Source organism: Bos taurus, chromosome 11 (genome assembly GCF_002263795.3).
Source record: "Bos taurus isolate L1 Dominette 01449 registration number 42190680 breed Hereford chromosome 11, ARS-UCD2.0, whole genome shotgun sequence".
In the NCBI taxonomy this organism is placed as follows: Eukaryota; Metazoa; Chordata; class Mammalia; order Artiodactyla; family Bovidae; genus Bos; species Bos taurus.
The window spans coordinates 38828043-38854486 of NC_037338.1; the positions used below are offsets into that span (position 1 = coordinate 38828043).

At 45.4% G+C, this 26444-nt stretch overlaps 1 protein-coding gene across 9 annotated transcripts in view; it reads left to right on the top strand.

The window, feature by feature from the left end:
* Positions 1-21501: 21501 nt before the first annotated feature.
* CCDC85A (coiled-coil domain containing 85A) overlaps positions 21502-26444 on the top strand; it is a 226278-nt gene continuing 221335 nt past the window's right edge. For 4 of the 9 annotated variants that reach the window (XR_009496288.1, XR_009496289.1, XM_024998769.2 and 1 more), the window contains exon 1: positions 21503-22942. Coding sequence is in view for 6 of the 9 variants with exons in the window: in XM_024998769.2 (XP_024854537.1) it covers positions 22685-22942 (258 nt within the window). In the remaining 3 variants the exon portion in view is untranslated. Of the gene's footprint in view, positions 22943-26444 lie in introns of all 9 variants that reach the window. The other 5 variants (XM_024998771.2, XM_024998772.2, XM_024998768.2 and 2 more) reach the window with 4 other exon arrangements.

Consider the following 26444-nt stretch of genomic DNA (forward strand, 5'->3'; position numbering starts at 1 on the left):
CACATAGGAGACACTCAAACACTGTTTGTTGAATGGATGAGTGAAAAGGAATCAGTATATGCTGAATCTTAGAGCAATAAGATAGGGAGGCAAGGATCCCTACTGCTCAGGCTATGAGGGACTTCCAGGGAAGCGGCTTGTAGTTCATGGTGTAGAATCCACGTAGAATCCACCTGTGTCTTTCCCTCCTTTCCTTCCTGAGCACTTAGAGTACTACTACACTTCCTAGCCCTTTGGCAACTGGGTGAAACTATTTTACTAATTGAACCCAGTGAAATATACATGAAAGTGACATATGCCATTTCTATGTTCAGGCACATAATGGCCAGTGTGCCACCTCTGAGCTCTCTCTTCCCATCTCTGGCAACCTAGGAGGTCGCATGTTCCAGACTGTGCAGCTTATAGGACAACAATATTAAACAGCCTTGGACCCTGGTGCTATATAGAGACAGACCACCCTCCTCCTCCTCTGCCAACCCACACTGGGAGGAGTTGGAAGTGGTGAAGGAGGGGGTTACATTTTAAATAATGAGGCCAGGAAAGCTCTGATGGAGATGTTTCAGTTGAGACCCAAAAGCTTCAAGGCAATGAGGGGATGAGAGGCAGTTGAGAGAGGAGTATTATGAGCAGAAGGACAAGCACATGCAAAGGTCCTAATGTGAGGTTGGCTTTGGTGTGTTAAAGGAAGCAGACAAAGTCAATGTGGCTGAAGCAGAGTGAACAAGGGGCAAAGTCACAGACATACCAACTGGAGGGAGAAGAGAACAGATGTGCAAGGCCTTCTAGGTCCTTTTAAGGACTTCAGCTCTCATGGTAGGGGACACTGTAAAGTTTTGCATATTGGAGTAACATGATCTGACTTACATTAACCTCAGTTGAGAACAGAACCAGGGTGACAAAGGAAGAGGTAAAACTAACTAGGAGTCTACAGCAATAACCCAGGCAAAGGATGGTAGTGGCTTGGGTTAGGGTGACAACAACAGAAGAGGTGTGAAGCAGTCAAATTCTGTAGTTTGAAGGTAGAGCAACAGAATTACAGATGATTAGATTGAGGGTATGAGAGAGAAAGTCAAAGATGACTCCATGGTTTTGGTCTATGTAACTGGGAGGATGCAGTGGTCATTTGTGGAGAAGGGGAAGGCTGCAGGTAGATCAATTTAGGAAGACTCTCAGGAGGTCAGGTTTGGATGAATTAGGCTGATAACCACTGAACATGCAACTGTTGCCGGAAGGAGAGTACACCAGGCTACGCTGGCAAGGAGGTGGACAGACGGACATAGATGATGACGCTTCTTCCCTAGGAGGTTGAGGTCCAGGTTCTCTGAGTGGAGATTCAATTGTGAAGGGCATTGGGAAGCCTAGTCCTTGGTTTCTAGAGGGCAGGCTGACCTGGGACTGAGGTTCACTCATGATGACTAATCTGAGTTTTTACAAGGCTAGGCTATAAATGCATGTCCATATGGCAGGCAGAAGGCCAGAGTTTCATACTCCATGGGAGAAAAATCACCTAAAAACCCCACCCTCAAAGCTTCTGCCTCCTTGGGTTTGAGACCCCTTTCCAGGTTTTCAGATCTCAGGGATGAACTGTGAAAGTGTATTTTAAGGCAAACTAATTTATGCTTATTCGTCCAGCATAAAAAATTGTATTTTCACATCAGAGTCATGTTTGGTTTCTAAACCTATCACCACAGCAAGAACTATTTCCCCCAGTTTTCCCTAGCTGCGTTGTTTATATTTCTTAGCTAACAACATCTAAACCTTTTTTTTTTTTCTAACTCACTTGGAACTGCCATTTATTGCAACCTTTGCTTATGAAACATTTATATTCTGAATGTGTGAAAAAATTCTCTTATGTGGGGGAATTTTACACACCACCATCCTATCTGTTAGGGTCGTGATAAAGGTAAGTTTTGTGTGTTTTCTGATGCCAGCCCTACACCACTACTCTCCAGGGATCACACTTTCCATTCCTAATTGTCTCAGAGTGTTGAACTTGACAGCACCTTGTCTGTGACTGGTGAATAGTGAGTCATTCCGTATGCTACCATTCTGCACAAATGCCGTTTCTGGGACTCAGTACTCATTGAACACTTTGGCAGCTGTTTTTCTGTTTATTTCCCTGTTCAATTACATGAGTCCTTACTTTATAGACTCATTTTGGTTTTCGTCCTCTTCCTGTTGTTTTCTGTTTTTATTTTCTCTGTTCTTCAATTTCTGAGGGGAGATTGAATGTATCACATAGACCTGCCAGTCCAGGGAAAAGTTGTGCTTCTCCCACTGAAAGGAGGGGTTCAGCATCGTACCCTTGACCTACTTAAGTCACGTAACTCAGATGCTTGTCTGGATAGTCCTAGTGAAAATTAAAAGGAGGCTTTGGGACTTCCCTGTTGGTCCAGTGGCTAAGACTCTGTACTCCCAGTGCAGGGGGCCTGGGTTTGATCCCTGGTTAGGGAACTAGAGCCCACATATTGCAACTAAGAGTTCAGATGCCACAACTAAAGACTGAAGATCCTGTGTGCCACACCAATACCAGGTGCAGCCAAATAAATAAGTAAAAATTTAAATAAAAGAATACAAATTAACATAAAAGGAGGCTTCATCAGAAAAACTCCTAAAATGAGGTACCTTCTTAGGGTACCGAGTCTAAACCATGATCAGTCCAGAAACATGGTGGGATTGAGGAAGCCACTATAAAGTCCCTGAACTTGGAGAAGAGGAGGCCATTTCTTAGAGCAGTTGTTAAAACGGTGGGCAGTTCCCACCATCGTGTAGACTGTGTTCTATGCTGTTGTGCCCAGCCGAGGGCCAGATAGGCCTGTAGTCCACTATGCACCTTACTTAATTTTATGGGTCAACCTGACTTGGCCACAGTGTGCCCAGATATTTGGTCACACATGATTCTACCTGTGTCTGTGAGAGTGCCTCTGGATGAAATTAACATCTGAATAGGTAGATTCAGTCAAGCAGATGGCCAACATGAGTGGCTCTAATCCAATCCACTGGACACCCGAATAGAACAAAAGGTGGAATAAGGGAAATTTTCCTCTCTGTCTGCTTCTGAGCTGGGACATCTGTCTTCTCCTGCCTTTGGACTTGATTCAGATTGAAACCTATACCATTGGCTTTCCTGATTCTCAGACCTTGAATTTAGATTGGAATGAGAGCATCAGCTCTCCTGAGTCTCCAGCTTGCCAGCTGCAAATCTTGGGACTTCTCAGTGTCTATAACGTCTTTATTTCACACTATATATATTTATATATAGCAAAAACAAGACCAGGAGCTGACTGTGGCTCAGACCAGGAACTCCTTATTGCCAAATTCAGACTTAAATTGAAGAAAGTAGGGAAAACCACTAGACCATTCAGGTATGACCTAAATCAAATCCCTTATGATTATACAGTGGAAGTGAGAAATAGATTTAAGGGCCTAGATCTGATAGATAGAGTGCCTGATGAATTATGGAATGGGGTTTGTGATATTGTACAGGAGACAGGGATCAAGACAATCCCCATGGAAAAGAAATGCACAAAAGCAAAATGGCTGTCTGGGGAGGCCTTACAAATAACTGTAAAAAGAAGAGAAGCGAAAAGCAAATGAGAAAAGGAAAGATATAAGCATCTGAATGCAGAGTTCCAAAGAATAGCAAGAAGAGATAAGAAAGCCTTCTTCAGCGATCAATGCAAAGAAATAGAGGAAAACAACAGAATGGGAAAGACTAGAGATCTCTTCAAGAAAATCAGAGATACCGAGGGAACGTTTCATGCAAAGATGGGCTCGGTAAAGGACAGAAATGGTATGGACCTAACAGAAGCAGAAGATATTTAGAAGAGATGGCAAGAATACACAGAAGAACTGTACCAAAAAGAGCTTCATGACCCAGATAATCACAATGGTGTTGTCACTGACCTAGAGCCAGACATCCTGGAATGTGAAGTCAAGTGGGCCTTAGAAAGCATCACTACGAACAAAGCTGGTGGAGGTGATGGAATTCCAGTTGAGCTATTCCAAATCCTGAAAGATGATGCTGTGAAAGTGCTGCACCCAATATGCCAGCACATTTGGAAAACTCAGCAGTGGCCACAGGACTGGAAAAGGTCAGTTTTCATTCCACTCCCAAAGAAAGGCAATGCCAAAGAATGTTCAAACTACCACACAATTGCATTCATCTCACACGCTAGTAAAGTAATGCTCAAAATTCTACAAGCCAGGCTTCTTCAATATGTGGACCGTGAACTTCCAGATGTTCAAGCTGGTTTTAGAAAAGGCAGAGGAACCAGAGATCAAATTGCCAACATCCGCTGGATCATGGAAAAAGCAAGAGAGTTCCAGAAAAACATCTATTTCTGCTTTATTGACTATGCCAAAGCCTTTGACTGTGTGGATCACAAAAAACTGTGGAAAATTCTGAAAGAGATGGGAATACCAGACCACCTGATCTGCCTCTTGAGAAATTTGTATGCAGGTCAGGAAGCAATAGTTAGAACTGGACATGGAACAACAGACTGGTTCCAAATAGGAAAAGGAGTTTGTCAAGGCTGTATATTGTCACCCTGTTTATTTAACTTATATGCAGAGTACATCATGAGAAACGCTGGGCTGGAAGAAACACAAGCTGGAATCAAGATTGCCGGGAGAAATATGAATAACCTCAGATATACAGATGACACCACCCTTATGGCAGAAAGTGAAGAGGAACCCAAAAGCCTCTTGATGAAAGTGAAAGTAGAGAGTGAAAAAGTTGGCTTAAAGCTCAACATTTAGAAAATGAAGATCATGGCATCCGGTCCCATCACTTCATGGAAATAGATGGGGAAACAGTGGAAACAGTGTCAGGTTTTATTTTTCTGGGCTCCAAAATCACTACAGATGGTGACTGCAGCCATGAAATTAAAAGATGCTTACTCCTTGGAAGGAAAGTTGTGACCAACCTAGATAGCGTATTCAAAAGCAGAGACATTACTTTGCCAACAAAGGTTCGTCTAGTCAAGGCTATGGTTTTCTCTGTGGTCATGTATGGATGTGAGAGTTGGACTGTGAAGAAGGCTGAGCGCTGAAGAATTGATGCTTTTGAACTGTGGTGTTGGAGAAGACTCTTGAGAGTCCCTTGGACTGCAAGGAGATCCAACCAGTCCATTCTGAAGGAGACCAGCCCTGGGATTTCTTTGGAAGGAATGATGCTAAAGCTGAAACTCCAGTACTTTGGCCACCTCATGTGAAGAGTTGACTCATTGGAAAAGACTCTGATGCTGGGAGGGATTGGGGGCAGGAGGAGAAGGGGACGACAGAGGATGAGATGGCTGGATGGCATCACTGACTCGATGGAGGTGAGTTTGAATGAACTCCAGGAGTCAGTGATGGACAGGGAGGCCTGGCGTGTTGCGATTCATGGGGTCACAAAGAGTTGGACGCGACTGAGCCACTGATCTGATCTGATCTGATATATATATATTTATATATATATGCACTAACTCACAGAAACTCTCAGTGTTTATAACTTCTTTATTTCACACCCCCATATATATATATTCATATATTTATTTATGTTATGTATATATGTATATATCTGCACTAACTCACAGAAAGTCCCCATATGGACTGACGAAGGCTCTGGCACTGGGTGTGGAGAAGTGGGACGGGCTGACAAGTATACTTTGAATGACCATGTTCCCTCCACTGCTGTGTAGCCTACAGTTTGACTGTGGTTTAAAGCTCCTAATCACAGCATGAGTTTATATTCTAGATGATTCTTATAGTTCCAGAGGGATGGAAGCAATTAAAGGTTTTAGTTCCTCTGCTACATTAGCAGTAAACCCTGAGAACACCTTTGCTCATTGGAAAGAGATACAGCAAACTGGGGATAAGTGCTATCGGCACAAAATAGTCAAGCTGCATTTAGGTGTAGCAGTGTGCACTTTTCAAAACATGTTCCTTTCTCTGCTTTAATACAGGGAAGGATGATGAATGCTTGTTTTATTCTCATTTTAAATGTGGGGTAACAGAGCTGCAAAGGGATGTCCCTGGGGCAAGGTGGCTTTTAGGGGTCAGGCTTTTTCTCTAGTTGAATTGCTGTCTGGACTCCTGGATTCTTTCCAGGCTTCCTCACAGGCCTGACAGAATGCTCTTTCAAAGCATTTCACTTCTTTTCTCTCCTTGGTTTCAAAAACTTTTTTATAATTTTTGAGGGTTCAGAGAGATTATGAATTCTAATATACATCACAATATAAGATTATTAAACTTGTATCTCAGGAAGGAAATTACACTTTGAAAATTTTATTGTAGAATTGGAACTTTGTCTCATAGCAAAGGTGATGAGATTTGGATTCTAAAATATTCAAAGTTAATGTTCAGATAATCAGTGGAGATTTAAACATTCACAGTATGTGCAATTATCATTCTTGGATACTACAGTAATTAAACAGCTAGTGTTTATTGAACACCTTACATCTATGCTAAGAGTAACACTAAATTTTAAAAAATATATGCCTGTAGAAACATTTATTTCTTAGGAAAAGTAGAATATGATAAGTAGGAGCATGGTTTCATCAAAGAACAAATAGATCCTGGCTGGTGCAGATTTTAAGTTTTTGAGAAAATAGTCATGCTTATTTGGATTAAAATTGTATATTTTAATCGAGTTTTCTACTCCCACTGTCTGTAGTCTCTTCTAGTTGCTGTAAAGCAAGAATCCACACATACACAAATACATGCTCACATATGTGCACAAATGTGCACACACATACACACACATACATCTCAGGTCTGTTTGCTTAACAATTTCTTTAAAAAAGCCCTCAATAAATAGGCACTCAGGGCACTGGGGTGTCACACAGGTCACCACAAAAGAGACAGAGTGGATGTGAGGTCATGTTTGCAGAATCTGACATATTGGCCTCAGAGTACGAATTATTGTTGGTGCCCATCCCCAGCGGGCAGAGAAAAAGTGGCAATGATATTACCATGCTGTTAAGAGTTTCTTGTGCCCCAGGGAGAAGATGGAAGTCAGTGAACCAGAGAACCCATGTTTTGCTTTTGCTTTGTTTTCAGATGCTGTCTAAATTGGTTTCATGATTTCTTGTACTTTTATGTAACCTTCCCTCTGGGTCATTTAATGCAGATTAAAGCAACACAGCCACACCTCCAACTCCAGAAAGACCCCTATGAAGAATGACACAGTTTATTTAGGAACATTAATAACAGATTCCTACACTATCTTCTAAAGTTTTGTGATCTTCATAGTCACACAGCATTCCAGGAGGCTAAAGTTATAGGCCAAGAATCCAACCCTTCTCAAACTCTGAAGTTCTTATAAATTGCCTGGAGAGCTTGTCTAAAGGCAGATTCCCATTCAGTACTTCCAGAGTGGGGGCAGGAATTCTGATATTCTAGTAAGGTCTTTGGTGAAGACCATGCTGCTGGTCCTCGGACCACACCATGAAGAGTAAAGGCCCAGAGTGATGTTAATTTCTCAGGTACTCAATTCCTGTTTTTTTTTTTTTTTTGCTTTGATGTTACTGCTGTGTGGCTGTGGACTCTGCTCCCTGTCACTGCCATTTCCAGCCTCATTCCCCATCTATTGCTAAAAGAGTATTTAGTACTGATCTCCAAGCACTCAAATCTGCATAGGGTTCACGTGGCCATCCTTAGGTGGTCTACCTTTTGGTTCTTTTGCAAACCCCCAAAAGATGTATGTCACTTTGAGATCCCAAGGAACTTGGGATACGTTTTCCAGAAAGTGGAATTCTTTAGCTACCCTGACTATTGCCCCCAATTCCCACCATGTTGGTGGTCTTTGTCTCTCCTTCTTACTGGGGAGCATTAACTCATGGTGTATAGAAGGTAACATTAGCTCTGAATTTTATTTATGCCTTCTTGTGGCTAGACAAGGGTACATATGCAAATAGAGTCACAGGATACACTCAGACATCCCCAAGATCCAAAAATGGGTGTGTGAATTAGGTTGTTGCCATGTCTCTCACTGCAAAGAGAACAAATTGTGTGAGGAGGCAGGCACGGGGTCCTGTGTGCTGTTCTATTGACTGATCACATCAGGGTTAGCAAGAAGCAGCCTTTTAGAATACACATTTCCAGGACCTCATCCCAGACCAACTATATCAGCCTTCCAGTATTGGGGGATTTGTACTGTTATAAAGCATAGAGTGATTAGGGGCTTGCTGTGCTGATAAGCAAATATTAAACATCTGCAATTTATCTAGTTACTAAAAAAGAGTTTCTGAATAGATACCATGAGTCAGGCACAACACAAACACACTTCCTCCCTATGTGCCTTTCCCAGCTGAAAATGGAAAGTAAACAAACAAAATAGAAACAATTTCAAATGAAAAGTGTTATAGAGGAAACTAATAAGGTGATGAACCCACGATGAAGGAGTAGGTCCTTCTGATGACCTGATTAGTGATGGTATCTCTGGGGCAGTGACATTAAGGCTGCAAGATGAAGGGGCAGGAATTAGCAGCAGCATAATGGTGCTGAGGCAGACAGCATCATTTGCAAATATCCCTGTGGGAAAGAGCCTGCTTTAGCAACTTCTGTAGATGCTACCAGACAAACCAAAAGACAAAAAAATGTTACAACTCCCTTCTTTGCAAAATATTCTGCAATTAGATTTTCTTTCCCAGTGGCAAAGACATAAGAATCCCTGTTGTGTCCCCTTTCAGAGGCTGTTCTCATTCTATGTTTGCTCTACTGCTATTTCCAAAAACCTGGGACTCAGTGCACAAACTGAAGACCCTACGCCATTCTTTGAAGGCTGTATGGAAGGTTGGGGCCCAGAGAGTCTCCTGCAGAATCTTCAAACTCCTCCTGTTTTCTTTGGATGAAGACTATCATCCGGATGACACTGTGTTAACTGTGAGAATCTGGCCTGAGCCTTGGACTACTCATATATAAAGGGGAATCAAATGCCTGGTCCCATAGTTGATCCAGTAAGATCGTGTACCTTGCCCATGAGACTTCTCCAGTTCCGTGTGCTCACAGCATTTTGGAAGCTTCTGTTCTAAAGGACAGTGTGTACTTCAATTTTTGCTCTGTCATTTATCATTTTAAATTATCTGGGGGCATGATAAGCAACATCCCAGGTGGTACCAATGCTTCCAGGAGACTGTCCTTCTGCCTAAGAACAGACTTCCCAATCAAACTTACACACCCTCAGAGCAGCTGATCTCCACATTAGGAGGAAAGCTGTCTTATTGTGCAGACATGTGAAAAGGTATTTTCACCTGTGAGACTCTTAACTATGTCTATTTCAGGCAGCTGAGCAAAGAGACAAAAAATTCCCGTGGGGGTGGGTCTGCCCTGGGACAGACGGGGGTGGGCTAGTTCTGCTGGAGTTTGCGTTGCAGGTCAGACCTGGTAGCCAGTTCCTGCTTCTAGCACTTTCTTCCTTTTCTCTAATCCTGGGGTTGCTGCTGCTGCTGCTGCTGCTGCTGCTAAGTCGCTTCAGTCGTATCCAACTCTGTGCGACCCCATAGACAGCAGCCCACTGGGCTCCTCTGTCCCTGGGATTCTCCAGGAAAGAATCCTGGAGTGGGTTGCCATTTCCTTCTCCAATGCATGAAAGTGACAAGTGAAAGTGAAGTCGCTCAGTCGTGCCCGACTCTTAGCAACCCCATGGACTGCAAGCCTACCAGGCTTCTCCGTTCATGGGATTTTCCAGGCAAGAGTACTGGAGTGGGGACTCCTGGGGTTACTGCTTCTCAAAGATACTTCAAGAGACTAGAGCAGGCAGGTGTTAAAATGAATCAAATGAATGTCTAGATGTTTGTGATCTGTTGTCACTCCGTCAGATAGAGATCTCCCTTGGAGGCAGCCTTCCTTTCATGCTTTTTTGGAACACACACAATCTGGGCACCCTGGAGACAGCACTTCAGGTGCATTTGAACAACCTTTGCTAATGCCTACAGCAATGAATACGCATATCCCTGCCACAAAAGAGACACAGATGTATAGAACAGTCTTTTGGACTCTGTGGGAGAGGGCGAGAGTGGGATGATATGGGAGAATGGCATTGAAACATGTGTAATATCATATGTGAAACGAATCACCAGTCCAGGTTCCATGCATGATACAGGATGCTCGGGGCTGGTGCACTGGGATGACCCAGAGGGATGGTATGGAGATGCAAGGTGGGGGGGAGCGGTTCAGGATGGGGAACACATGTACACCCGTGGCGGATTCATGGCAATGTATGGCAAAACCATACAATATTGTAAAGTAATTAGCCTCCAATTAAAAAGAATATATCAATAGGTATCCAACTAGCTATAAAAGAAGACAGGCTGTGATGACTACAATCAGATCAGACCAGATCAGATCAGTTGACTCTTTGCGACCCCATGAATCACAGCACGCCAGGCCTCCCTGTCCATCACCAACTCCCAGAGTTCACTCAAACTCACGTCCATCGAGTCAGTGATGCCATCCAGCCATCTCATCCTCTGTCATCCCCTTCTCCTCTTGCCCCCAATCCCTCCCAGCATCAGAGTCTTTTCCAATGAGTCAACTCTTCACATGAGGTGGCCAAAGTACTGGAGTTTCAGCTTTAGCATCATTCCTTCCAAAGAAATCCCAGGGCTGATCTCCTTCAGAATGGACTGGTTGGATGACTACATTACTACAGATCAAAAGGAAGTGCTCTGTTATAAATGGTGTCATGTCGCATTAGTTCCTACTGTGGCCACAGATTTAACATCTTTAAATAATAGAAATTTATTTTCTCACAGAAGGCCGGGAATCTGAAAAGAGTCTTAAGTGGCTGAAATCAAAGTGCTGGAAGGGCTGTGTTTCTTCCAGAGGCTCTCGGGAGAGTCTGTTCCTTGACTCCTCCAGTTTCTAGTGGAAGCCAGCATTCTTTTATTTGCAGCCTCATCATTCCAATCCCAGTCACTGTGGTTACATAGCCCTCTCCTCTCCTGTTGGGGAATTCTGCCTCTGTGTCCCTTCTATAAGGATACATGTGGTTGCATGCAGGACCCGCTAGGATAAGCTACTGCCCTATCTCAAGATTCTTAATGCAATCCTATCTGCAAAGTCTGTTACTACCACGTAAGGTAAGATTCATAGGTTCCAGGGATTAGCACAGGATATCTTTGAGGGCGTAATTATTCAGTCCACCACTCTCTTTCTTCCACTCCTCCCGCCCCCCCCACCCCCGCCACCAAATGGAATAATACATCTGTGCTGTCCAATTTGGAAGCCACTAGTCACATGTGGATATTGAGCACTTGAAATGTGGCTTGTCTGAATTGAGATGTGCTATAAGCATAAATATATGCTTATGGCTGTCTGGGGAGGCCTTACAAATAGCTGTGAAAAGAAGAGAAGCGAAAAGCAAAGGAGAAAAGGAAAGATATAAACATCTGAATGCAGAGTTCCAACGAATAGCAAGAAGAGATAAGAAAGCCTTCTTCAGTGATCAGTGCAAAGAAATAGAGGAAAACAACAGAATGGGAAAGACTAGAGATCTCTTCAAGAAAATCAGAGATACCGAGGGAACGTTTCAGGCAAAGATGGGCTCGGTAAAGGACAGAAATGGTATAGACCTAACAGAAGCAGGAGATATTAAGAAGAGATGGCAAGAATACACAGAAGAACTGTACCAAAAAGAGCTTCATGACCCAGATAATCACAATGGTGTTGTCACTGACCTAGAGCCAGACATCCTGGAATGTGAAGTCAAGTGGGCCTTAGAAAGCATCACTACGAACAAAGCTGGTGGAGGTGATGGAATTCCAGTTGAGCTATTCTAAATCCTGAAAGATGATGCTGTGAAAGTGCTGCACCCAATATGCCAGCACATTTGGAAAACTCAGCAGTGGCCACAGGACTGGAAAAGGTCAGTTTTCATTCCAATCCCAAAGAAAGGCAATGCCAAAGAATGCTCAAACTACCACACAATTGCATTCATCTCACACGCTAGTAAGGTAATGCTCAAAATTCTCCAAGCCAGGCTTCAGCAATATGTGAACCCTGAACTTCCTGATGTTCAAGCTGGTTTTAGAAAAGGTAGAGGAACCAGAGATCAAATTGCCAACATCATTGGATCATGGAAAAAGCAAGAGAGTTCCAGAAAAACATCTATTTCTGCTTTATTGACTATGCCAAAGCCTTTGACTGTGTGGATCACAAAAAACTGTGGAAAATTCTGAAAGAGATGGGAATACCAGACCACCTGATCTGCCTCTTGAGAAATTTGTATGCAGGTCAAGAAGCAACAGTTAGAACTGGACATGGAACAACAGACTGGTTCCAAATAGGAAAAGGAGTTCGTCAAGGCTGTATATTGTCACCCTGTTTATTTAACTTATATGCAGAGTACATCATGAGAAACGCTGGACTGGAAGAAACACAAGCTGGAATCAAGATTGCCGGGAGAAATATGAATAACTTCCGATATGCAGATGACACCACCCTTATGGCAGAAGGTGAAGAGGAACTCAGAAGCCTCTTGATGAAAGTGAAAGTGGAGAGTGAAAAAGTTGGCTTAGAGCTCAACATTCAGAAAACAAAGATCATGGCATTCGGTCCCACCACTTCATGGGAAATAGATGGGGAAACAGTGGAAACAGCGTCAGACTTTATTTTTCTGGGCTCCCAAATCACTACAGATGGTGACTGCAGCCATGAAATTAAAAGACGCTTACTCCTTGGAAAGAAAGTTATGACCAACCTAGATAGCATATTCTAAAGCAGTGACATTACTTTGCCAACAAAGGTTCGTCTAGTCAAGGCTATGGTTTTTTCTGTGGTCATGTATGGATGTGAGAGTTGGACTATAAAGAAGGCTGAGCGCTGAAGAATTGATGCTTTTGAACTGTGGTGTTGGAGAAGATTCTTGAGAGTCCCTTGGACTGCAAGGAGATCCAACCAGTCCATTCTGAAGGAGATCAGCCCTGGGATTTCTTTGGAAGGAATGATGCTAAAGCTGAAACTCCAGTCCTTTGGCCACCTCATGCGAAGAGTTGACTCATTGGAAAAGACTCTGATGCTGGGAGGGATTGGGGGCAGGAGAAGGGGACAACAGAGGATGAGATGGCTGGATGGCATCACTGACTCTATGGTCGTGAGTTTGAGTGAACTCCGGCAGTTGGTGATGGACAGGGAGGCCTGGCATGCTGTGATTCATGGGGTCACAAAGAGTCAGACATGACTGAGGGACTGATCTGATAAGCATAAAGCTCATGTTAGATCTTGAAAGCTTACTACAAAAATGCAAAGCATCTCATTCATAATTTTTATGTTGATTTCACATTGAACTAACATTTTGGATACATTAGGGTAAATGAAATCTATTATTAAAATCAGTGTCACCTGCCGGGGTCCAGCCCCGGCTGATCCAGGGAGTTCGAAGTGGGGATGGTGTCAGCGAGGATTAGGATACAATAGCTTCAATTAGATATTAATTAAAGATGTAAAGAGTAATAGAATGAGGATAGCTCAGTAGGAAAATTCAGTGGAGAAAAGAGGCTGAATAGCTTGATTTACGCGGGAGACCAATAAAACTTCAAGACAAGAAGTTTGCACCACTTACGTAGGCTGCAGGCGTCCTTCCATTCTCCTGAAGGAGAGGAGACACTGAGGCCTCCCCGGTCGGATCTTAGAAGCCCAGGCAAAATTAGTAAGCTTGGTGGGTTCCGCGCTCCAGATGGAGACTCAGCCAGAGTTTAAGAGAGAGAGCGACATGGGGAGACCAGTATTTCGAGAAACTGATCCCAATTCTTTATTTTCCATGGTCTACTTTTATACACTGAGATGTTATGCAAAAGTCACTAGGGGTCAGCAGTTCTGACTTTTATCAAAGTCAGGTGCTTCATACAAATGTATACAGAGGTCTTAGGGGTGTTACATCATCTTCTGGCCAGGAGGCCTGCTGACAATTTATGACCCTCTCCTTGTGACAGCGGTCAGTCAACCAGGACACTTATTTCTCCAGGGGTGATTATTCTTAAAACAGACCCCACCCAAATAAAGTTACATTCTTATAGGGTGTAGTGGGTTTTAGTTAGGGAAAGAATTTACTTAGTCTAAGGTCTAATGTGATTAATATCAAAGGTTAATACTTACTTCTTCTATATATTCATTAATGTGTGTAAGGGCAGGGGATGTGGAGACTTAGCAGCAAACATTAGCTCAACAAATGAAAAACCCTTCACCAATACAATTTCTAATCAGCCCACTATACTTATACTAATGGTTTTCTAACTTTTCTAAGGAATCTGTTTTTAGAAGGTTTAAAGCATCTCGTGCCTCTCACAGTTGGGAGGCTGTGAGCAATCACATGTGGCCGGACAAGCCTGTCAGGCAGGCTAGAGAACCTTCAGAGGAGTTTGTAGGTTAAAACACTCTTGTCATGCCCAGGAATTACTATTAACCGGAGCTCTAAGTTAACTCCTCCAAAAGAGGTGGTGGGGGACAGCCCCCCATAAAGTCAGAGGTGTAGGTGAGAGCACAAAGTAGTAAAGTAGGCAGGCTCTGGTTATGGGGGTAGATGCTTGAGGATTTCCAGGGGGACTCCTGAGGCTCGATCCTGCCTTTGTGTATGTCGAGCTTCCTTCCTCATGACCTTTGCCACGGGCGGAGTGCCTCACACTGGCCCCCAACAGTCACCCATTTATTTTTACTTTAAAAAGAAACTACTAGAAACTTTGTGGGTTTCCCCAGTGGTTTAGTGGTAAAGAACCTGCCTGCCAATGCAGGAGACACGGGTTTGATCCCTGGGTCAGGAAGACTCCCTGGAGAAGGAAATGGCAACCCACTCCAGTATTCTTGGCTTGAGAATCCCATGGACAAAGGAGCCTGGTGGGCTACAGTCCATGGGGTCACAAAGAGGCAGACATGACTTAGGGACTAAACAACTAGGAACTTTAAAGTTTCATTTGTGACTTGTATTTGTGGTCTGTACTGTATTTCTATTCCATCTACACCATCTAACAGTAATTTTCAAATGGCTACACAACAGAATCATGTGAGGAGGTAAAAAAAAAAAAAAAAAACAAACCCAATGTGTATGCTGTACCCCAGACTTATCAAATCAAAAATCTCTAGGGAGAAGCCCTGGTTATTCCAATATGCAATCGAGACTGAGAATCTGTGGAGTAAAGACAGGAAGAGGCTTAACAGTGGCAACAGCATTAAAGGTCCAGGGATGACCGTGAACGGGTATGACTGCTTCCTTTACAAACGACAGAAAATAGGGGCTCCTGAAGTACCCTCTGCTTTCACTTTCTGCCCTGAGATGCATGCCTCATCCTACCCATGGCGCAGCTGTGAGACTGTGAGTGTGAGGCGGGCAGAGCTGCTGTTCCCATGAGCCTGGAGACACGGGGGATCCCAACACTGACGATCAGGCCGACTGAACCTCTCTCCCTTGGGTGCTTCTGGCAGTGACATTAACACTTGCCCGGAAGTTTCTGCCTTAGTACTTGGCAGAACAAAGTACAGTAAAAACCAGCAAGCTCCTAAATGTCCTGTTTGTGGGGCTGGATCAAGGCAAAGCACTTCCGCATTGGCTTGAGGCAGAAACATGTTTTGGAGTCAACCATCAATAATACCCACCACCCCCAGAGGTTTCTCACCAGAGCTGGGAATCTCAGCTGTTGCCCAGCTCCACACAAGGGCCATGTTCTCTGGATCTGGATGCAGAATTAGACATCAAAGCTAGAGTCTGATGTACTTCCATCGAGCTTTGAAATGTTGCCTGGGAAACAGGCCCTTGGGGGAGCAAGATAGGATGTTTCAATGGCTGCTTGTGTTACTTGACACAACACACGTACAATGAGATAAGCCTCAGCCTTGCTGATGCAGTACCATTACTTACTCTGGCATCATCAGCGAATAAACCCGTCACCTGAGAGCATTTTGCAGCATTTGAGCACCATAATACCCTACCTTTAAACAATTTTGAAAAATCTGAAAAGTTTTCTAAACTGCAAAGCACTCCTTTGACTTCTATAATAGCAAATGCCAAAGAGTAATTAATATTTTCAAAAGGAAGAGGCATTCCAAACCAGGGGGATAAAAAATTCTGAACTAAAGCTTCTAGGAAGCTTGTTCTCTCCTTGCTTCCCGCCTTTATTAAGTGCTGACTTTAAGTAGGAAGCAGGCCTTGTTGACAGAGTTTAGGGCTGATAGAGGGAAAAGACATCAAAGTAAATGGGAGACAAAACATATAGGGTCTATGACTGAAGAAAAGTCCTCTCCCTTTTGTTCCTTTTTTATTGTGTGTATGTTTACAGATGTATGTATCTGACAATGTACAAATATACATACAGAACAAGGTAAAAAATAAATTTGGAAATTTGGAGAAGGAAATTTGAAAGTAAAAAAAAAAGTGACAGAAGTCAGAGTTAGTCAACAGACTATATTCCTTAAGTCTTGTTGAAGTAGCTGAATGTGGGCTGCAAATTTGGATCTGACTTCCCAGCAGCCAGTGCAAAGAAGAATGCTTACCAGTTGCATAATTCAGTCTCCATAAGATTAAAACTAATGAGTTGCCAAGAAGTCTTATGGATGAGGATGCTGCTGCTGCTGCTGCTAACTCACTTCAGTCGTGTCCGACTCTGTGCGACCCCATAGATGGCAGCCCATCAGGGTCCCCCATCCCTGGGATTCTCCAGGCAAGAACACTGGAGTGGGTTGCCGTTTCCTTCTCCAATGCGTGAAAGTGAAAAGTGAAAGTGAAGCCACTCAGTCGTGTCCAACTCTTTGTGACCCCATGGACTGCAGCCTACCAGGCTCCTCCGTCCATGGGATTTTCCAGGCAAGGATGAGGATGCAGTGTCATGGAATGCATTGTGGAATATACTCAGTAATGTCCTCAATAGCAAGCATCTCCCGTGGTCCTGAGGGGCTCTGTAGGGGATGATGGGAGTCTGTAGGGTTTGGAGACAATACGAAAGATAGAATATTAAACTCTGGCTGGAGCTAAACTTTCCACTAGGATTCAGCTGGGTTAGTCTGAGTCTTTACCTATACTATTCTGTAGTTGATACTCTGTTTCAAGTGCTGAGCTATGGTATGCACTGGAGATGGGATGGGATACGCACTCCTACTTCCACTGAAGAGTGTGGGCAGATGCCAGGGACCTGGAGAAGCTGGTGCCCATGGGAAAAATCAGTGTGAATTGTTCAGGGGAAAAGGCAGCAGAGGCATTGAGAGAAGAGCATCAGTGGGGCACAGAGGTATGGAGAGCGCCATAGGGAGCGGTGGGCAGTTTGGCACTGGATAAGTATGAAATACAAGGCAAGGTAGGCAAAGGCCAGACTGTGCCAGCCCTCTGTGCTCTGTTAAGGAATGTGGCTTTGCCCTATGGAGAGATACCAAGATGCCACTGAAGGGATTTCAGCAAGGGAGTTGTATCTCCTATCTATTGCATTCATGATGCACGATAAAGATGCTCCAAACTCAGTGGCTTACTAACAATCACACATTCTTGCACACAGATCTGAGTCTACAAGGGGAGGGTGGCCTGGCTTCAGGGTGACTCTGTGTGGGGCCCAGACTGAAGCAACGGCAGCCACCCAAGGTTAGCTCTTTCCACATGAACTGTGAAAGTACAGGGGGGTGAGTTCTCACCGGAGAAGCGATACACTCTCAGGGGCACTCACTTTCCATTAGCAAAGCAAGTCCTGTGGCCAAGCACAAAATCATCAAGGCAAAGGATAAACCCTGCTGCCTTGGTGGGAGTTACTGCAAAGTCGCTGGGCAGAGATGGTATGAATTATACCTGGAGGTTGAGAGGAGCCATGATTCACCCCACCTGAGGGGTGAAACAACTTGACTGTTTAAGAAAGTTTATTTGGGCAGTTGTGTGAACTCTAGAGAAGTGATGCTGGAGTCAGAAGAACCAGTGCAGACACTCAGGTGAGACCTAATGAGACTCTGGGTTGGGCAATAGTGAGCTATTATGGAATAGTTAATTCAAAAGGACAGATGAGGTAAAACCATCAGGACCTAATGACGCCGAGTCACGTAATGGCTGGTTTTAGATACCTCCATTTACTGTATACAGAATCCCCTGCTAAGGTTTGCATATGAAACTGTTAGTTGGCTTTATAGTATCAGTTTCCTTATTTCTTATTAACACAACTTTGATTTTACTTGTGACATTATTGTGCTTATCTTAAAAAAGACTACCTAGCTTCCCGTGAAGCTGGGAGGTGGTCAGATGGTAAGCCCTATTAGGATATAAATGAGATTCACTGGGTCATGTTACCAAGAGAACTTTTGCCATCTGCTTCTACCTCCTTCCTGCCTCAAATGTAGATGGATGGCCGGAGCTCCAGGTATAAACAGTTCAAACTCTTGTTCAAGGGTCAATAGCACTAGAGGAGTCTGGGTGTCGGGGGATGTTAGCTGATGTGATGAGCCATCTGTGTTTGCTGACTGGCACTCATTGAAGTTAGGCTTCTACCTCCCAGAGAGCTAGGGCACTATCTTCCTTGATGATCACATTTCAAAGGGATGGCTCTCAGGTCCTTGAGAAAGAATTTCTGGGTGGTAATACTGGTGATAGGCTGGGAGGTGATCTACAGTTCAAGAGAGCAGAGAAAGAATTTATGATGGAAAGTCTTCTAAAGTAAGTGTTCTATGGAAAGGGAAGTCATGGGCCTTCAGGATAGTCAGGAAGAAACCTGTCTGAAGTGTAGTTAAGTGGAGGGGAAATTTAAGGGCATCAAGGTCAAAGGGAGACACCACCATTCAGGCTCTCCAGGAAGTCAGGTCTCAGAAGTCCCTGAGCGATCATCTCTTAATAGGCAGCAGCTTTATCAGGGGACATACACTGAGCAGCTGGTCTAGGGTGGTCCTCTGATTTAGATCCTCATCCTACTGGACAGAGAGATTGCCTCAGCACCCTGGTTTTCTGAAGTCCCTTGGGGGCAAATCTCTGTGGTTTTCTGACCCTGTCTCCATTCTATGCCCCATGACATGCCCCACCCTTGGTCCTGTGCATGTCACTTCAGCAAGTATACACTGAAGTGACATGCCCAGGACCAAATGCATCCACTTCTTCAGGCAAAAACAAGAATTTTCCTCTCAGATGATTCCATGTGAATCATATGTGAGAGCAGAACTGAGGATAGGGGAAGAGACTCTTGTAGCCCAAGGACAGTACACAGGGACACAGGGTACCCCTTCCAGAAATTACCACCATAAAAGGCCGAGCAGTAATACAGGGCAGCCTTGACTGGCATTACAGCTTGCCTAAGGGGCCGTACTCAGGAGGTGACTGCTGACCTTAAAATCGAGGCCTCCCTTAGCAGTTCATTCAGTTCGATCGCTCAGTCGTGTCTGACCCTTTGTGACCCCATGGACCGCAGCAGGCCAGGCCTCCATGTCTATCACCAACTCCCGGAGTTTACCCAAACTCATGTCCATTAAGTTGGTGTTGCTATCCAACCATCTCATCCTCTGTTGTCCCCTTCTCCTCCCACCTTCAATCTTTCCCAGCATCAGGGTCTTTTCCAATGAGTCAACTCTTTGCATTAGGTGGCCAAAGTATTGGAGTTTCAGCTTCAACATCAATTCTTCCAATGAACACTCAGGACTGATTTCCTTTAGGATGGACTGGTTAGATCCCCTTGCAATCCAAGGGACTCTCAACAGTCTTCTCCAACACCACAGTTCAAAAGCATCAATTCTTCAGCACTCAGCTTTCTTTATAGTCCAACTCTCACATCCATACATGACTACTGGAAAAACCATAGCTTTGACTAGACAAATCTTTGTTGGCAAAGTAATGTCCCTGCTTTTTAATACGCTGTATAGGTTGGTTGGTCACAGCTTTTCTTCTAAGGAGCAACCATCTTTTAATTTCATGGCTGCAATCACCATCTGCAGTGATTTTGGAGCCCAAAAAGTAAAGTCTGCCACTGTTACCACTGTTTCCCCATCTATTTGCCATGAAGTGATGGAACCAGATGCCATGATCTTAGTTTTCTGAATGTTGAGTTTTAAGCCAACTTTTTCACTTTCCTCTTTCACTTTCATCAAGAGTCTCTTTAGTTCTTCTTTGCTTTCTTCCATAAGGGTGGTGTCATCTGCATATCTGAGGTTATTGATATTTCTCCTTGAAATCTTGATTCCAGCTTGTGCTTCATCCAGCCCATCTCTTTCAGAATTTTCCACAGTTTATTGTGATCCACACAGTAAAAGGCTTTGGCATAAACAACAAAGCAGAAACAGATGTTTTTCTGGAACTCTCTTGCTTTTTTGATGATCCAGCACAGGTTGGCAATTTGATATCTAGTTTTTCTGCCTTTTCTAAAACCAGCTTGAACATCTGGAAATTCATGGTTCACTTATTGTTGAAGCCTGGCTTGGAGAATTTTGAGCATTACTTTACTAGCGTGTGAGATGAGTGCAACTGTACGGTAGTTTGAGCATTCTTTGGCATTGCCTTTCTTTGGGATTGGAATGAAAACTGACCTTTTCCAGTCCTGTGGCCACTGCTGAGTTTTCCAAATTTGCTGGCATATTGAGTGCAGCACTTTCACAGCCTCATCTTTTAGGATTTGAAATAGCTCAACTGGAATTCTATTACTTACACTAGCTTTGTTTGTAGTGACGCTTCCTAAGGCCCACTTGACTTCACATTCTAGGATGTCTGGCTCTAGGTGAGTGATCACACCATCATGATTATCTGGGTCATGAAGATATTTTTTGTACAGTTCTTCTGTGTATTCTTTCCAACTCTTCTTAATATCTTCTGCTTCTGTTAGGTCCATACCATTTCTGTCCTTTTTTGAGCCCATCTTTGCATGAAATGTTCCCTTGGTATCTTAATTTTCTTGAAGAGATCTCTAGTCTTTTCCATTCTATTGTTTTCCTCTATTTCTTTGCAAGGATCATTGAGGAAGGCTTTCTTATCTCTCTTTGCTGTTCTTTGGAACTCAGCATTCAAATGGGTATATCTTTCCTTTTCTTCTTTGCTTTTGGCTTCTCTTGTTTTCACAGCTATTTTTAAGCCCTCCTCAGAGAGCCATTTTGCTTTTTTGCATTTCTTCTTCTTGGAGATGGTCTTGATCCCTGTCTCCTGTACAGTGTCACGAACCTACATCCATAGTTCATCAGGCACTCTGTCTATCAGATCTAGTCCCTTTAATCTACTTCCCACTTTCACTGTATATCGTAAGGGATTTCATTACGAGAAGACTCTACACATGGACATCACCAGATGGTCAACACTGAAATCAGATTGATTATATTCTTTGCAGTCAAAGATGGAAAAGCTCTATACAGTCAGCAAAAACAAGACCAGGAGCTGACTGTGGCTCAGATCATGAACTCCTTATTGCCAAATTCAGATTTAAATTGAAGAAAGTAGGGAAAACCACTAGACCATTCAGATATGACCTAAATCAAACCCCTCCCTGAGCAGGAGTTTTTATTTTTCCCTTAAGGCTTTGATGTTTTTCAAACAAAAATATAAAAGATCCAGAACCTCCCCTTAAGCTTCTTCACTAAGTAGTGGGTTTTTAGACAAGACAGAGGCCTGCTGTGGTGAGTGTAAGGGTGTGTGGTCCCTAGAGTATTGCCCAGAAGCCTCTTTTTCCCCTTCTTAGAGGGTTTTCTTACACGTTTCTTCCCCACAGCCCTCTGATGTCTTTGCCGCCGACCTTTTCTTCCGTCCTCCAAAGTATACGCAGACGGTTACCCTCATGTCGTCCTACTCATCTTTCCTGAACCCCAATTTCTTCAAGTAGCTCTCATTTTGCTCACAGCTGTTTCGCCTGCCCGGTAACGAGCCTGGCAGGCAAGGGGCGGAGGAAGCAGTAACTTCGGTCACACGGTGGCGCCCGCGAGCCTCCCAAAGCCCTAGCATCACGTCTTCTCATACTTGTCCCGCCCCACCCGCGCCGGGGCGCAGGACGAGCCGCACCCCCGGCCTTCCCCGGCGGGACAGCTGAGAGCGTGCTTCGGCATCCCAGCAGGCAAGCGAACGGCTGCAGCTGCGTCCGGCCCGCGCGGGAGGTGCGGCCGGCTGCGGGCGGCCCTGGCTCCAGGCTCCTCCTCCTGCCGATCCAGCCCTTTCCCACCCAGCCTCCACCCCTCCTCGGCTCGGCGCTGCAAATCCTAGGCTTCTCTGGGAGCGGCGGCGGGAGTAGCGAAGGCGGTCGGAGGAGCGCAGCCGGCCGACCGCACGGATCACCCGGGCAGCAGCGGCGGCGGCCCTAGCTTAGCCCCGGAGGTGCCGTGGGGCCCAGCGCGCCCCAGCGAGGCTAGCAGAGAGGCGGGGCTGCAGCTGGCCAAGGGGGAAGAAAGTGAGCGTGTCTGCGTTGTGTGCGTGAGAGAGTGTAGGGGGCGACAGGCTCAAATTAGGGCGGCAGAGAGGGCAGGGGATCCGGGGTGCGGCTCCCCAGTGTCTCCCCGAGCGGCACCCGCTTCCCGGCACCCCTCACCATGGACCTGCGCGGAGTCGGGATGTGCCTTGGCCGCAGCGCGCGGGTGGCTGCCCGGCCCTGGGGGTGCGCGGGCGCGCGCGCGGAGATGGCGAGGTAGGATGGCCGTCCAGCGCGACCCCTGCCGCCCCAACCCAGCGGCCCCTGGGCGGTGCAGCTGACTCGCTGGAGCGCACAGGGGTGTGGGCGGAGGCGGCCCCGCAGCGCCCGCGTCTTCGGGAGTCGCTTTGCCTTTTCCACCCACTCGCACCTGCCACCGCGCGGATACCATGTCGAAAACGGCTGGAGGCGCATCGGCGGCGGAAAGTTGTCCTCCAACCTCTGCCGGCCCGTCTGCGGCCGCTGCCGTGGAGGACCTGTCCAAAGTGTCGGACGAGGAGCTGCTGCAGTGGAGCAAGGAGGAGCTGATCCGTTGCCTGCGGCGCGCGGAGGCCGAGAAGGTGAGCGCGATGCTGGACCACAGCAACCTCATCCGGGAGGTCAACCGCCGCCTGCAGCTGCACCTCGGCGAGATACGCGGGCTCAAGGTGAGCGCTGAGCTCGGCAGGGCGGGGAGCTGGGCGCCCCGGGGAGGTGGGGCCAGACGACTTTCCCTCCTTCCGTCAACAGGTAGTGCTCCCCTTTCTCCCTGTCTGCAGCGCCCCCCCCCCCCCCCCCCCCCCCCGCTCCCCTTCCGCAGCCCTTTGGAAACTTTTCCAAACTTCGGAGACATTCGGTTGTCTCTTCTTCTCCATATGGGGCGCGCTAGCGTCGAGCTCGGTGGTCCTTTGTGGCCCCAGGAGCGTGCTCCAAGGATGTAGCAAGGCTGGAAGGTCAGCGATGGGCCCGCGGAATCTTTAATTTCTCAGGAAACCTGGAAAATCGGTGCTTTGGGGAGCCGGGTTACAGCCAGGCAGGAAAAAAACAAAAACGAGCGAAGGGTTGAGTCCAGAGCGTCTTCGCCCTTGGGGATCAGGGACACGATAGCGTTGCTCTGGCGCCACGACTTCTCCATGGGGCATAAAGTGAAGAAAGGGACGGGGGAGAGGGGTTGACGGGGCGCCCAGGGTGAAGCCCGGCGCCATCCCTGGAGCTGGGCTATGTCTCATCTTGCAGAGAAGCTTACCTCTGCCTTCCCGTTCTGTTTTCTACCTGTTCCGATGCTTTCCTTCTCCTCGAGTTAGACTGGCATCATCTGGGGTTGCCCGACCGTACCGTTTGCCCCCGATTTGATTATAAGTTCATCTAGCCTGGCTGAAGGGCAAAGGGACTCAGTGTGGGAAGCACAGGGATTTGAAAATGTAACTCAAGTATCAGCCAATGATGCTTTTCCTTTCTTTGCTATTAGGGGCAAGAAAAGAACAAAAGAAAAGCAAAACAGTAAAGCCCCAAACCCCCACTAAGTTTCTTTTCTCCTGGCAGCCTCTGAGTGTGCCTGCAGTGTGCCCGCCCCAGTGGCTGCCGCAGATGAGTGGTGGGGAACCGCCCTGCCCCTGTGTACCACAAACTTCCTTTCCTCACTGCTTGCGCTGGTGCCTCCTGGTATTCCTTCCTCTCATTGTTCTTCTTTTGTTTATAGGAAGCCAGACACAAACGAAATCTCTGAAGGAACCTGGGGAGCAAATACCCGCAGGCACATGCTGTTCTTGTCTCTCTTCCACTCCCACCCGACTCCTCAGGCCCTAGACGCATTCGGAATTTCCTCAGCGGTCCAGCTCTAGGATTCTGGGGCAGAGGGGAATGGGAGGAGCAGAAGGCAAGATGCTCACCTGGGTGCTGGGCCCACTCCAGGTGGAGATGGCCCTGCCCCGAGGCTCCAGCTGACTGTCATATGGTCCCTAGAGTGGGTGCAGTTGGGAGAATCTCAGTTAGAAAAACCCCAAGGCTTTATCTCTCTTTTGGTTTAATTCATTACTAATGGACTATTTATTAAGTACTAGACTCTTGGGGGATGAGAGGCTGGCCAGGGTAGTGGGGAGATCATCTCAGGTGGGTTTGCATCTACAGTAGAATCCTCATTTGGCCAGGAGGGTGAGCTTGGGTAATTAATTTCTCAGAGCTTCATTTTACTCATTAATAAAATGCAAATCATAGTAACCATCACCTTGGGGGTTGTGAAAATTTTGATAATGTAGGCAAAGGTTTAATTCTGGACTTGTCTACAAAAATGGTGGTTATTGTCATCAGGTGACGATGCATAAGTGAATGTATAGCTGTGAATCTTCCGGATCAGTCCCAGTTTCCTAGGCAAAGCTGGACCCAGGTATAGTTCATGATCGTCCAATTTCATCCTCTTCTATGGCTTGAACTATAATATGACTTGGGAGAGTTTGTAATTAATTTCCTAGAGATTTTGATAGTATGGAGCATTGACGTAAGTGCTTAGAAATACTTGAAAGTTCTTTTCGTTTGTGTGGACTGTGTGTGTAAGTCTATGTGTAAGTGGTGTGGGGAATGGGGGACCTGGTCTTGATTCCAGTAACCTCATTTAGAGGAATACCTATACGGCCAGTTAAGAGTAGCTATGACACCTCAAGTAGTCTCCCTTGTGGCTGGAATTTGTGACTAGTCCACCAAGTTCAGAAATGATGGGGCAGGTTACTGCTGTCTGACACAGCCTCTACTTCTCATCCCCATTATCCGCCCCTGCCCAGGCCCCCCTCATCCCCCCAGGGCTATGGTAAAGCCCTGTCAAGGGGCCAGCCATCTTCCTTCCCTTCCTCATCTCGGCTCAGAAATTCCGTGGACACCATCATGATCCATAAATGTCATTGACTGAATAAGTAATAGTATATTTATTTTCATTTAATTGGAAGGAAGGGAATTTATTTTGTGCCCTCTGTTGGTTTGGGACTCTCAGCTGAAGACTATAAGTTTGGAGTAATTAAGGCCATAACACTTTGCCTTTTTTTTTTTTTTTTTAATGTCTCTTTCTGTGAGCTGCCTTTGAAATTGCATTTCAATATTTTGAAGGCTACTAGGTGGTACTCTGGCTGTGGACACGGGGAGATGGAAGCAATATTCTCGTCCTTTGAGGGGCCTATGACTAAGTCCTAGCATTGGCTTGGTAGTGCAGGGTGGAGCAGTGGAAAGTGAAAGGTTTTGGGCCCTGATAATTTGGGTAGCATGGGCAAATAACTCACCTTCTTGAGCTTTTGTTTTTTTCATCTGCTAAATGGGTATATTATTTCTGCATGAAGTTTGATGAAGATTAAATGATACACAGATGAAGAAACCCAGTGAGGTTCAATACCTTTCTTAAGGTCACACAGATATGAAATGATCCAAGTAAGCTGATTTTTTTTCTTTTGGCTGGTTGACATTCTCTGGTTGGGATGCGTCTTCCTAAAAGGGGTTCGAGAAAGGAGATTCTGGTTAGGGTGCTGATGTTGAAAGGGATGAATTCCTAAGAACCACATTCCTGCTCTCTGAACATGTACCAGCACTCACATGGCTCTGGCCTAGAATTTTGGCAGGGGAGGTTGGGGGCAACTGAATCTCTATGGATTTATCTGCAACACATTAATTTTCCTCCTTGCTCTCCAACACACTAATTCACCATTCTGCAATGATGGAAAAACAACAAAATAATTCTTTAACCTCAGTTATAGCACTTGAGGGGTTTCCCTGATGGTGCAGTGGTGAAGAATCTACCTGCTAGTGTAGAAGATGCAGGTTCAGTCGCTGAGTTGGGAAGATCCCCTGGCAACCCACTCCAGTGTTCTTGCCTGGAAAATACCATGGACAGAGGAGTCTGGCGGGCTACAGTTCATGGGATCACAAGAAAGTCAGACATAACTCAGTGACTGAGTGCACGCACACACACACGCAGTGCTCAAGAGCCCTAGGTATGAAATTTGGGATGATGTGAATTTCAAGTGATTATACATTTAGTCTTTTAAAAAGCCCACTTTAGACAAATGGGTAACATCTAGTGGCCTGTTGCAATGTTAAAAAAAATACTGTTTTGAAAAAGACAACCCAAGTCTTAAAGAGACAGATTTGAAAAAACTAGCTCACAAGGTTATTATCAAGCTGGTTGCTTAGCTA